Source organism: Silene latifolia, chromosome 8 (assembly GCF_048544455.1).
Source record: "Silene latifolia isolate original U9 population chromosome 8, ASM4854445v1, whole genome shotgun sequence".
Classification (NCBI taxonomy): domain Eukaryota; kingdom Viridiplantae; phylum Streptophyta; class Magnoliopsida; order Caryophyllales; family Caryophyllaceae; genus Silene; species Silene latifolia.
The window spans coordinates 63,899,962-63,913,819 of record NC_133533.1 but is presented as its reverse complement, the minus strand read 5'-3'; the positions used below and the strand labels follow the sequence as shown (position 1 = coordinate 63,913,819).

General features: G+C 37.4%; 1 protein-coding gene across 1 annotated transcript; it reads left to right on the top strand.

Moving 5' to 3' along the window:
* The first annotated feature begins 12,876 nt into the window (after positions 1-12,876).
* On the top strand, positions 12,877-13,533 carry LOC141595286 (uncharacterized). Its single transcript, XM_074415252.1, has one exon. It carries the CDS (start codon positions 12,877-12,879, stop codon positions 13,531-13,533), a length of 657 nt encoding a protein of 218 aa, XP_074271353.1.
* Positions 13,534-13,858: the final 325 nt, after the last annotated feature.

Here is a 13,858-nt window from a genome sequence, read left to right as displayed (position 1 = left end):
TACTACGACCTTCGTAAATGGGGTCAAATGGGCATATTTTGGGTTATGATGGCTGTGGCTAGTCAAAGGGAATGAGTGCGATAGGAATTGTCCATCCCTAGTCAGGGTTATAACAATATCTCAGGGCCACTCGAGGAGTAATAAACTGGAAATGCGTGGCCACGCTCGGAAAGTATCTATGATAGATAAGTCCGGTCAATCAGTTATTCTCCAGATCGAGGAAACCACTCTCGATATGATCACTTGCAAGTACGACCATAAAGACACCTTGCATTGAGTGGGAGATAATAATAGGACAAGAGAATTGGTGACGCACACTTGTCGAGGACAAGTGGGAGATTGTTGGAATATGTGTCCTCCGACAATAATGCGATCACGACTGTTGATCATGATGATCACATGTTTAAATCTCATTATAAAGAATACAATTGGGAAGTAATATTGTTATTCTTGTCAATGGTCAACATATATCGGTAATGATTGGCTGACTAGAGTTTGACATTACTGTCGTGCGACGGTGGTGATCAGTTGACCCCCTAGGTCATACCTATAGGGCAACACTCTTAATTGATTATTTAATTAATCGTATAATGTTGCGAGTTAATTAAATTACTTGAAAATTGACGGACGATTTTGGAAGTAAAATTTACGTATCAAATTGAAATGTGATTAAATGAGATACGGTCTGAGTAATCGAATTGTATCATTACTCGGATGAAATTATTGTTTAAAGAAACGATTGGATGTGAATGAATTATTATAAATGCGATTTATAAACGGTAAAATATTTTGGTACAAGTAATTATGAATTACTAAGTCGATTTTTGTATATGACGTATTTTTATTAATACGTTGATTTTTATATGATAAAAATACATAACAAATTTATGTCACATATGACATGTGACATATTGTCAATTGACAAAAATAAAATGGATTTCATATTATCCATTTGGACCGAAATATTGGACTTAATTAACATATTCTTATAATGTTAATTAGTGTAGTGGAAGATGTAATCATTCTTTTTACACTAGGCATGCATACCTAGTGCTTCTTGTGGAAGAGCACCTAGCCCATGCATTGGCCTTCCTCTTCCACCCAACCGGTTTTCCCTTGGATAGAACAAGGGTGCTTTTGCTTAAATTATTATCATTCTCTATATGCATGTTGTTGATAATAATTTTATTCATTCACTTCACAACATATTATTTTTAGAGAGATAAAAATAATACTCTTCCTACTTACTACTCCTACCCGGTTTTAGAGAGTAAAAACCAAACATTTTTTGTTCAATTTTTCACTAGATTAATATTATACTAGCTCAAATAATATTAATTAGATTAAGAGTTAGCTTTGGGTATTATTCCTAAGGAGAGATCCTACACTTGGATCTTGTTCTTCCATTAAAGGAAAGCTCAAGAACAAAAGAAAAGGAGATTTCTTTTGTGCCCCATTAAACCGAAATACCATTGTAAGGATATGATTTCTTCTCTATTTTATTATATTGTTTGCATGCATAAAATCCGTATTTAATTTTATAACAAATTAATTTTGACATATATGAATATGTTAGTATGTATATAGATCTACATTTCCTTCAAAAACAATCTAAACTAGCTTGACAAGGCAGGCTAAATTTGGATGTAGTTAAGGGTCAATAGGCAAATTTGGCTAAATGTGGAGTTTAATGGGTAAAAATGAAAGGAAAGACGAATTGTAAGCACCTCCCTGGATGTGACACCAACCACTAACCCGAATGTATGTAGGCAAAAAGCAATTGAATTTCATAAACGTGCAAAATAATGAACATGTTATGCAAGGAGTATACTATTCACAATCCTACATGAAACTGGTCATAAATGACACCAGTTTATAAGGCTCTAAATCTTAGAAATTATAAGTAGTTTGCCAAAATTTCAGGTCAAGTCTATTTGTTCAGCTAAATTTTAACATTAAATCTTAGATTATGCAATAAGACAAAGCTAAAGATAATTAGTTTATGCAAGGCTTAAGCAACAGGACGAATTATAGTGCAATATCATCATTAAAATCTACCGTTCCGCCTCGACCTATATGCAAAAGTACACGTGAAATTTTTTTTTGATTTTATAGATTTTTGAGATTTTTTTTGAATTATTATAGAAATAAACGACAATGCATACATAAATTAAACGTGATAACTGAAATGCAATAAAAACAACATGCAGACACGGATATGGATGCATAACCTCCCCAAACCAAACCGTACAATGCCCTCATTGTACTCAAAAATAGGGAAGGGAAATGCAAACTAAAAAGAAGAGTGAAGCTGTAGAAAACTTACAAGATTACGCGAAGTAGGGACCTCCCAAACCAGCCAAAAAGAACATGGGAGGTCACGAACAAAAAGATAACAAAGATCACTAGAAGCGAATCAAAACAGGCGAACTTGGTGCTCGGTCAAAAATATTAAGTACTCGATCGAGTACATTAGGCTGCAAAAGTGGTCGATCGAAGGAGTCAAGCACTCGATCGAGTAAAAAGAGTGCTCGATCGAGAGGTACCTGCAGACAAATGTCGACCAAAAACCAAGCCTAAATCCTTCACAGTCTATGGTTTGAAAACCATTTATTACACACACAACAAAACTAAAATGTTCGAAAATCAACTAAAAATTAAACTCCGGGTTGCCTCCCGGACAGCGCTAGTTTCAGACAGGTCCTAGCTCGACCTTCTTTTTTTCTTCAATAGCCACTGTAATTGAGCCCAGTCAAAACAACTTAAAGCACGCTGCAGCCGATCAAATAACTACGCATGTGCTACACAAAACTGTAAGTAGCACCATAATAGAATAATAATATAGGAAATTGAAATGTGCATCCGTTTAAGCCTAACGAATTTCCTATGACAGCTCCCAAATTTATCCACAAAATAATTCTGCCCTCCAGCTACGGGCGGAATATAAAAGCTCAAATTAACCGTCGGTGGAAAATAAGAGATCTTAGGAGCATTTAAAAGAAATATAAGGTATCGTCTTAGGTTAACGAATTTCTGATGACAAGTATGGTGAAAAATTGTTAACTTATTCGTCCAACCGGGAGGGGGTAGAGTATTGAAATACAAAGCATAAGTCATATGAGGTAGTATACGATTTATACCAATAATAATAAAATTATCGTTAATTACTTCAGGTTGGTCGCTCCTAACGTCGGAATCATTGACAAAAGAATACAATACCTCTTCCGCGCTAGGAATAGCCACTGACTCAGCTACCTTCTCATTCCCTTCCTTGGTAGGTTCTGTCTCATATATCGCAGCTTCAAGAGCATCCAACTCCGCTTTCCAAATGGGAGATTCACCATAACATAACCATTATCGTCATCAAAATCGTCATCCAAAACGAACCAAGATGACATATCAATGCTCTTCGTGGCCAATATGTTCGATCGAGCAAAGAGTGTACTCGATCGAAGACTCTCCTCCTGAATATTACTCTATCGAACTTCATGATCTGCTCGATCGACGTCTTCCTAATAAAGATAGTTCGATCGAGTGGTAGTTTCTGCTCGATCGAACACTTCCTCAAATAATGCACTCGGTCGAACACTGTGACTAGTTCGATCGAGTGTATATCACTGTACAGTGCAGAAATCTTCAAGAAATGCTTCGTTTTCAGATAGATCTTCGTATTCCGAGTCATACATATTATTGTCGTCAATAGGCAATCCAGGTCCTTCATAAGAAAGACTATTATCGGTGTAGGTAGCGTGTACCTTCTCTGAGTGCCTAATGTTCGACTCAGCTGCTAACCGAGCTATTTGAGACTCCAGCTCATTGAATTGAGCTTCCTTACATCTATCATCTTCTTGCAGTTTAAGTGCAAGTGTCTTAATCAAAGATTTCACTTCAGCAATCACTTCTTTCTGTTTATCAGGAGGAGGAGCTTGTTGTTATGGTGCCCAAACAAATGGAGGCTTTTGATAGCCTCGTTGTTGAAATGGATGTGGCAGCACATATGCAATGGAATGACTAGCTTGTCTACGCTGTCTAAACGCATAGACTTCGTCGTTCCCTGTCAAACAAATAATGGCATTGTGCCCAGCAGCACCACATATCTCATAATAAACCACCTGTTGCGCCATAGGATGGAACATAGGTGGAAGATCAAAGGTACTCAAGCCTTCCCTTTGATGATCTTTTACCTAGAACTGTCTAGGTAGGACCTGTAGGGCCTATCAAAACAACACTAGAGAAAAAGATAAGAACTGCCTCAAGGAATAATACCCTTGAGGCTAAAGACAAACAAAAAGTAACAAGTAAATAAAATAGTTGCCTCCCCGACAACGGCGCCAAAATTTGATACCGTCGTTTAGTACCAAAAATAAATACCTAAGTACTACTAACAGAAGTCAGAGGTAAGAAGGGTCGATCTCCACAAGGAGGCGATCACTATCTACTTGTCAATTTAGTCCGTCTGGGGTCACAAAATGGGGGGTTTTTAAATGATTGTTCTAATCTAATGGGGTTAAAAGAGGGGAATAGAATCAGAGAAATAAAGGAGAAATTTGATAACAATAATAGAGAGAGGGTAGCTAAGACAGTCGGTTCACCACGATTCTTAGGAAATGTAATCTAGGGTCTCAGGTCAATGCAAATCCGATCTACAGGGTAGTGAATATCTCCTTTCGGTCTCAATTCACCCTAAGACACTACTAGCTTAACTTTCGCCCTCAATAGAGTGTCCTAATGTTCACTGATACCGTCGTCAGGTACCAAAAATAAAATACCTAGTTACACTAACAGAAGCTCGCAGTAAGTAGGGTCGATCTCCACAGGGAGGCGGTCACTATCTACTTGTCTATTCGGTCTGTCTACGTCACAGTTGGGAGTTTTGAATTGAATAAAACTAAACTAAACAAGATTAAGGGAAGAGAATTAATGATAAGAGAAATTAATAAGAAAGGGAGAAAACTAGAATGCCGGGTTATCAATGAACGTCAGTTAATTACAGCTAAGGTCACAGATTAGTCGATGTGTCGGTCTAAGGGGCAACGAATATCTCCTTCTGGTCTCAATTCGCCCTAAAATACTATTAGCTTAGCTTCCGCCCTCACTAAAGCATTCTATTGTTCACTGCAGGTCTCACCCCTTTCAACCTTCCGGTCCAGGTCAAGGCATACCAAGGTTAAAAAGGCTAAATGCATCGATTCAAATAGCTAGATACAATTATAAGCAGTGATTAACAACAAAGACATAACAACAACAAACGATATATAAACCTAATTAGCAATTAACATTGGTTCATTGACTCCCCTAGATCCTAGCAGGGGAATTAGCTAGACATAGATAAGGGAAAGGCAAGAACGAAAAGTAAAAGAATAAACAACATCATAAATTAAGAAGAAAATAAGGAAAGAGAATTACTAAAGATAGTCCGGAAAAGTAGAGAGGAAACAGTGTCTAACAGAGGAAAGGAGAAAAGTAGCGTATGATGGTGTAGAGTAAGATACAAATGACGACTGATGCTTTCCTATTTATAGGAAATAGGGTTTTATTTGACTTAAACACAAATTAAAGCTAAAAAGCCCGAGCCCAATAGAGATTTACTCGATCGAAGACTTTTATATCACTCGATCGAGCAAAACCAAGCTAAAACCTCTCGATCGAGTACTTAACTACTCGATCGAACACTTATCACAAAGGCCCCATTCGATCGATTAGAAAAAGGAGTCGATCGAACACAATTGTACTCGATCGAGTACTTTCCAGCGCACAATTCCTGCTTCGCACACTGAACTTCAAATGGCTGCCATTTCTTCGTTACTTGGGAAAACAAGGCGTTTCTTGTGGCGTTGGAAAGGTAAGAGAACAAGCTTTTATCTCCAATTGGAATCACATGAAAATCAGTTGTATAACGTGAGATATGGCTCTTCAAACTAGGCACTAGTAATTTGAAGTTCTTCCTTTGCTCGCCTAGCTGTCTTACTCCTTTGCGCATCTCAAAATAGTAGTCTTAAGGCGCCGACTCAACTCATCTCCTAAATTCATGCATAAGGACATGTTTTAGGCTTGATTATGCTCCTTTCCGGTTCATACCTGCAATTAATACAAGACAAACCAAAGTAGCCAATTCGGGGGACATTTGTAGCTAAATACTACACAAAATGCATAGAAATGCGTGCAAATAAAGTATGAAATATCTATATAAAATGCACGCATCAGTCGCTACAAGTCTTACCCTTTCCAATCTAGGTCAAGGTGTACCGTGATTTATTACCTATTTGCGTCGACCTCAAATAGACAAGAACAGTTATATGTAATGATTAACAACATAGATCAAATTCGCATCAAGTCTAATCACCTATTTCACAATTTCCTTAAAATCATGGCTCTCCTATGTCCTAGAAAGGGAGATTAGCTACGCATAAACATAGGTAAAGCAATAACGAAGGAGAAAAGAACAAACATGATATAGAAATATGCAAAGGGAATTAAATTAAATAAAGGGAGTAAAGAAATTACAAAAGTTTTAAGATCCGTCAAAGAAGAGAAAAGCAACGTTCAACAGAGAAATGGGAGAAAAAAAGAGAGTTTAAACCTAATGACGTCTTTCCTATTTATAGGAAAGACAATTATTAACCTAAACGATATTAAAACCTTGCGGCAGATAGAAAAGTACTCGATCGAGTACTTTAAAACTCCTCTATCGAGTAAATTATAGCAAAACCTCTCGATCGAGTAGAAAACCTACTCGATCAAACACTATCAAAAAGAGGCTATTCGATCGAGGACTTAAACTACTCGATCAAACATTATTCTACTCGATCGAGTGGTTTCCAGCTCACAATTCCTACTTCGCGCACCGAACTTCAAACGGCTGCCATTTCTTCGTTACTTGGGCAAATAGAGCATTTCCGGTGGCGTTGGAAAGCTAAGAGACAACATTTCATCTCCAATTGGAATCATCTGAAAATCAGTTGTAGAACTCAAGATATAGCTCTTCAAATTAAACACTAGTAATTTGAAGTTCTTCTTTTGATCGCCTAGCTATCTTACTTCTTTGCGCATCACAAAATAGTAGTCTTTAAGCTCCGACTGAACTCATCTCCTAAATACATGAATAGAGACATGTTTTAAGCTTGATTATGCTCCTTTCCGGTTCATACTTGCAAATAATACAAGTGAAACCAAAGTAGACAATTCGGGGGACATGTTGAACCATATAGCTTATATGTTTATGTTTTGATGATGTCAAGGTGTTTTACATTTTATATACTTGTTGCGTGTAATCGTTTGTCAAGTGTTTTAGAATTTACTTATTACAACCGAGCAACAAAGAAGATTGTGACAATTGCATGTAAAGTTCAAGCCTTCGTTTAAAGATCAAACGGTTTAAAGATTCATTCAAGAATTCTGTGAAGACGAAGTTCGTCTAAAGATTAATCAAGCTTGGATGATGACGTAGCCTATACTCGAACATCTCCTTGAAGATTAGAATAGTATAGGTGATTATCTCGTGATGGTAATCAAGAATGAGTTTCTTGAATTGGTAAAGTTATAGCTTTGCAGCTATAACATTACTAGTAAAAGAGCTCAATGTTATAGCTCTCCTACTATAACATTGAGATGCTGAGTTTTTACACACGACTTATATTGTTTCGAAAATTATTTATATAATTGTTTAAAGTTTATTTTAAATGTTTTAATGAAAGTATTTATATAATAAAGCCCGGTTTAGTGAGGAGTTCGGCTTTGTATTGAACGTTGATTAGTAGTCGTGATGGATCAACTTATGAGTTAGACTTTGCTACTAATTAGGGTTTCAACATAGCCTCTCTTAAAACCTAAATTCCAAGCCATATGTTAAGACTAGGGTTTGCACGAGTCACGAGGCATATGAGCCGTGACATCTCGTGTTACCTAGGGTATATTAGGTAAAGATTTTATTCTATAATAATATCTTTACATATCTTATATATCTTACTTAATATATTTGTTTATGATAAAAGATATTCTTGTTTTAGGAAATCTTATCATAATCTTGGAATTTATAGTAAAGATAATATTTGGATCTCTTAGAATATTCTTTATTATCTTTTAAAGCTTTTAGGAAAGAGATAATAAGAAGATATGATTTGTTTACATATCTTATTATTTTCGGCTATTAGGGTTTGTGCAAAACCGTGTGGCCTACTCTCTTCCTTCCTATAAATACTTTGCTATTTACAACATCTAAAACAGAGACCTTAAGCATAAAATTTGATTTCAACTTTACAAAGCAAACCGTGTGTTTTCAAAGAAAAACCGTTTTGTTATTTTGAAAGGTCGTGTGTTTTTAAAACTCGCATATTTGTTCTTATTTTATCGTTATAAGATAATAGTGCTTAGTTGATTTCTTAACTTGTTCATTAACGTGAACCTTTGTTAGAATCATTAGTGCTTTCTTATTAGCGTAAGTTAGTCACTCGAGTATTTAACGGTACTCATTGAGTTACAGCTAGAGCTAGTTGTACGAGTTGGGTTAGTAAATTTGTAATCCGTAGAAAGGTACTAAATTTATTAATCTATAATAGTGGACGTAGGTTTCGACTTGTGAAACTGAACCACTTCAAAAACTGTGTGTCTCTTCGTTCTTTCGTTTGTTTCGTTTATTCCGTTTACTTTCATTAGTTGATTAGTTAAAGTTTAATCAATAAACTTTAAATAATCAAGTACATACGCATAATCGAAAAAGCTTTAAAAAGTTTTAAATCCTCAATTCACCCCCCCCCCCTCTTGACTATTTTGGATCAATAGACTCTTCAGGACATTTGTAGCTAAACACTACTAAATAAGCATAGGAATGCGTGCAAATAAAGTACGAAATGCCTATATAAAATGCACGCATCACAAACTGTTTTCCAGTTTTCAAACCAGGACAGGCCCCTTTGCATCGCCTGATGGCTCGCACCTCAATAGGCTACCTGATGTAGGACTTGCTTCCTTTCCAGCACTTGTCTAAGACGATCCCGACTTTGGTTAACTCGAATACAGGACGGATCAGATGACAAGACTTCCCCTTTACTTTGTATTTTCAAAACGCCTTTCTAAGACAAATGGATCATGTTATGCACCATAAACCTAATTCGGTAAATAGATGTTTTAATTTCCGTCTTACATGCAAATAAACACTAAATCCAACTTGGCATCATTTACTTGATATTTGGATAAACAACCGACATAGAAAGCTCACATGTTAGGTTTAAACTTGTGGATGCGCATTCATGAATTTACCCGTTTTATCAACTTTTGCATTTACCCAACCAAGACCGATCAGTAGAGGCCGCTACCGCGGGCGGGATTGGGTGTCCAATTAAAGGGCTTCCCAATACGTACCTTCACCTCTTACTCAGAAACTTTGGATAGTGGACGACCTTATCCAGGGCGTACGAGAGTCATTCTAGAGATAGGATGCTAAAGAGGGACGACTCCTTATCTTTAGTACCTATGTCAAACACCGCTTTTTTTGCCTTGGTTGACCTAGGTGTAAAGTGGATTCGAACGGGTTCCAAGCATCCCACAAATGCTTGGTAGCGACTCCGAACATCTCTTGTATCGTTTCAAGACCTTTGCCGAGACGAAACCGACCGATCTAAAACGATCCGGTCGAAAGCAATTTTACGCCACCGAACGTGGCTTTCAAAAGACCGCTGCATGTCCACAGATTGGCTTGGCGTACAGGTGGGCCCACGTCCGCAGCATGCTACAAAAAGATGAATTCAACAAGGATTTTCCATAAATTTTGCCATAGTAAAGACTATTTTTCGAGTTATACACTTTTAAGACGAAGTTTTAAGACGGATTTTTCTCACAAAAGACATGTCATACAAATCATGTAAGACATTGCTACCATCAATTAACTCACAAAGAACATCCTAGAGACAATCTATGTGACCGAAAATCAAGATTTTGAAGTAAACCCTAGAGAAATTTTTAACATAAGATGGATGGTTTTGAGCATAAAAACCGTTTTAGAGCATACATAGGCGATGTTTAAGAGCAATTATGTTCGAAATATCAAATAGAAGTATAAAAACTTTTGATTACAAGAGTAAAATTCAGATTTTAGGGCAAGTTTCTCCATTGATTGAATTAAAAGTTAAGAAATTTGATTAGATATATTGCCTTAATTGGAAATTTGAACAAAGCAAGAGGAAATCCAAGAGCAACTACAACCAAGAATCACCCAAGTATTTTGAGAGAGAGAAAATTTTGAAGAGTTAGTGTAGAATGAAAGTAGGAGGCGGAAATGAGGAAGGAAGAGGGGCTATAGGGTTTTTCCGGAATTAGCCGAGCTGGACCACATTTTTTTTTTGGGTGCTCGGTCGAGTATTGGGTTTACTCGGCCGAGTAATATCTACTCGGTCGAGTATTCAGAGGTCAGTAGCGAGTGTGATCTGCCATTCTAAATACTCGGTCGAGTGCCTCTTTACTCGGCCGAGTATTGCCTACTCGGTCGAGTATCAACGTTACTCGGCCGATTTCAATAGAGAAGTGACGGAATTAGAAGATACTAAGAGTATTTCCTGCAAAACAATAAACATCGTTTGGAGTTCCACTTAATTGGGCTCGTCACCATTAGACCCTATTTCTAACACACACAAGGCACGTCTTGAGTTATAAAATTTTACGATATTCTTATGCAACGCATGTTATTATGCACATAACTGGTAGTGAAACAATCCATGCACATAACTGGTAGAAAAATTCGTTTGTGACGGTCTTACTCCTATACTTTACCTATATATTTTGAGGAGTTGTGTTGGTTGAGTGAGTTTTTGTGCCATATGAAGGGTACTTGAGTTTGATTTTATAATTGGTTAGGAATTGGATGTTGTTATATGGTATTGTTTAGGTGCTAGCTTAACGCTTTACCTCCACATTTTCCATACTCGTTTTGCCTTTTCATACCCATAGCCTAACTTTACCATACTTTTTTAAGCCCTCGGCTGTGACGGGACCTTGTTTGGTTGGAATGTATGTACGGTAGTTAGAATTGTCTATCATATTAGTTGCATGCATGTTTATGTGGGTCGTAGTTTAGGTGAGCGACTATATTTCCTTCTTCTCTTACAATTCATATGCTTACCCTTTGCTTCATGAGAGAAGAGTGACCCGTGAGAGTCCATCATTAAAGGTCTTGCAAGGTCGATGGTTCAGCTTTATTATAAACATCTTACAACTCGTTTGCATTTGACAGTTTTTGCTATAACTGTTAGTTTGTTGCGTTAAATCGGTTTAAGTGGACAATTTGTAGCTAGCTCAGAGTTTTCTTTCTTGTTCCATTAGTTTTGCATATAGTTTGCTTGGGGACAAGTAAAGGTTTGGTTTGGGGAAGTTTGATGCGTGCATTTTATATAGGCATTTCGTACTTCATTTGCACGCATTCTTATGCTTATTTAGTAGCGTTTAGCTACAAATGTCCCCCGAATTGTCTACTTTGGTTTCTCTTGTATTATTTGCAGGTATGAACCGGAAAGGAGCATAATCAAGCTTAAAACATGTCTCTATACATTCATTTAGGAGATGAGTTGAGTTGGAGCTTAAAGACTACTATTTTGTGATGCGCAAAGAAGTAAGATAGCTAGGCGAGTAAAGGAAGAACTTCAAATTACTAGTGTCTATCTTGAATAGTCATATCTCAAGTTCTAAAATCGATTTTCAGGTGATTCTAATTGGACATGAAAGCTTGTCCTCTTAGCTTTCCAACGCATCTATAAACGCTCTATTTGCCCAAGTAACGAAGAAATGGCAGGCGTTTGAAGTTCAGTGGACGTAGGTTTCGACTTGTGAAACTGAACCACTTCAAAAACCGTGTGTCTCTTCGTTCTTTCGTTTGTTTCGTTTATTCCGTTTACTTTCATTAGTTGATTAGTTAAAGTTTAATCAATAAACTTTAAATAATCAGTTACATACGCATAATCGAAAAAGCTTTAAAAAGTTTTAAATCTTCAATTCACCCCCCCCCCCCCCCTCTTGAGTATTTTGGATCAATAGACTCTTCAATTGGTATCAGAGCCTCGTGCTCTTGATTGCCTAACCGCAAAGAGGCTGATTTATCTTGTTTTTCATTTATCTTATCGTTTTATATTCCGTTGCCTATCACGTGATAAATGGATTCCAAATATCTTAAGTATCCCGTCTTTGATGGGAAGAATTATGGATTGTGGAAAAACATGATGACTCACTATGTGAAAGGTCACGATTGGGAGTGCTGGAGGATCATTCAAAACGGACCGCACAAAATTCTTGTGGCATCCGAGGAAGGCACTACCTATGAAAAGAAAGAAGAGGACTATGCCGAGGCCGACTACAAGAAGGCCGAAAAGAACTCCAAATCAATAAGTCTCCTGCAAAACGGAATGACTTCTACTGAGTTTGATCGGTTCTCTTCATGTTCCACGGCCAAGGAAATATGGGATGGGCTTGAATTAGCTTATGAGGGCACTTCCATTGTTAGGAAGCACCGAATAGATTTGCTTATGCAAAAATATGAGCTATTCATAATGGAGCCTAATGAGTCCTAAGATAGTATGTCTGCAAGGTTTTCAAGCATCATAAACGAACTGAAAAACCTAGGTAGGAAATTCACTACTTTGGGCTCGAATTTTTGTGATCCCTGTTACAGTTCTTGATAGGGTCACTGCTATCTGTAGGAATTACCTTTGGAGTAGTAGTGATCAGTATGGGAAAGTTACTTCTGTGACATAGGATGCACTTTGTACTGAGAAAAAATTTGGAGGTCTTGGCATAGTGAACTGAAGATTATGGAATCAAGCCTTAATTGGTAAATATACCTGGTGGATTGCTTGTAAAAGTGATCACTTGTGGATTAAGTGGGTGGATCATGTTTATATGAAAGGTAGGAATTGGCAAGATTATGTCCCTTCTTTGCAATCTAGTTGGACTTGGAGGAAAATTTGTGTTGTTAAGGTCATTTTTAAACCTGGCTATACTCTGAATCAGTGGTGTGATGGTAAGTATACTGTGGCTGCTGGTTACAGGTGGTTGCAGGGTTCTCAGACTAAAGCTCAATGGGCTCCCGTGGTATGGAATAGGCTTAATATACCCAAGCACTCCTTCATTGCTTGGTTGTTTGCCAAGGAGAGGCTACTGACTAAAGATAGGTTGAGGGCTTTTGGTCTACCTATTGATGGGGTCTGTGATCTTTGTGCTATGGATACAGAGGATCATCATCATTTGTTCTACCAGTGTACTTTCAGCATTAGATGTTGGGATATATTAAGGCAATGGTTGAGGGTCTCACTTCCTACCCAGGATATCCTTCAATGGTGTGTTCAGTGGAGATGTAGATCTTTGCTTAAGAAGCATCTGGTTTTTGCTGCAGTGGTGGCTGTCTTATACAATATCTGGCGGGTCAGAAACCTTTGCAGAGTTGATATGATTGTTCAGTCCCCTATTCAGGTGATGAAGGAGGTGAAAACTGCAGTGCAAGCACGGTTTCAAAGCAAGACTTGGCCGTCCAAATATCAGTCTACCTGGATATTTTAAGGCATTCTGATTCTTTTTGATAGGAAATATATATAGGTTCCATATATAGTATCTTACTCAAATTTGTATGTAATGGTGGCACGTTTTTCATATTAATATATATATTCACATTCTACCAAAAAAAAAAAGAAATTCAGTACTGAGGACATTGCTAGCAAGGTGCTTAGGAGCCTTACTAAGAAGTGGCGTACTAAGGTCACTGCAATGGAGGAATCACGGGATCTTGAAACCCTATCCTATCAAGAACTCATTGATGCTCTCATGGCCCATGAAATTACTCTTAACAAAGATGACGCTGAACCAAGCCGAAATAAGAGTATGGCCT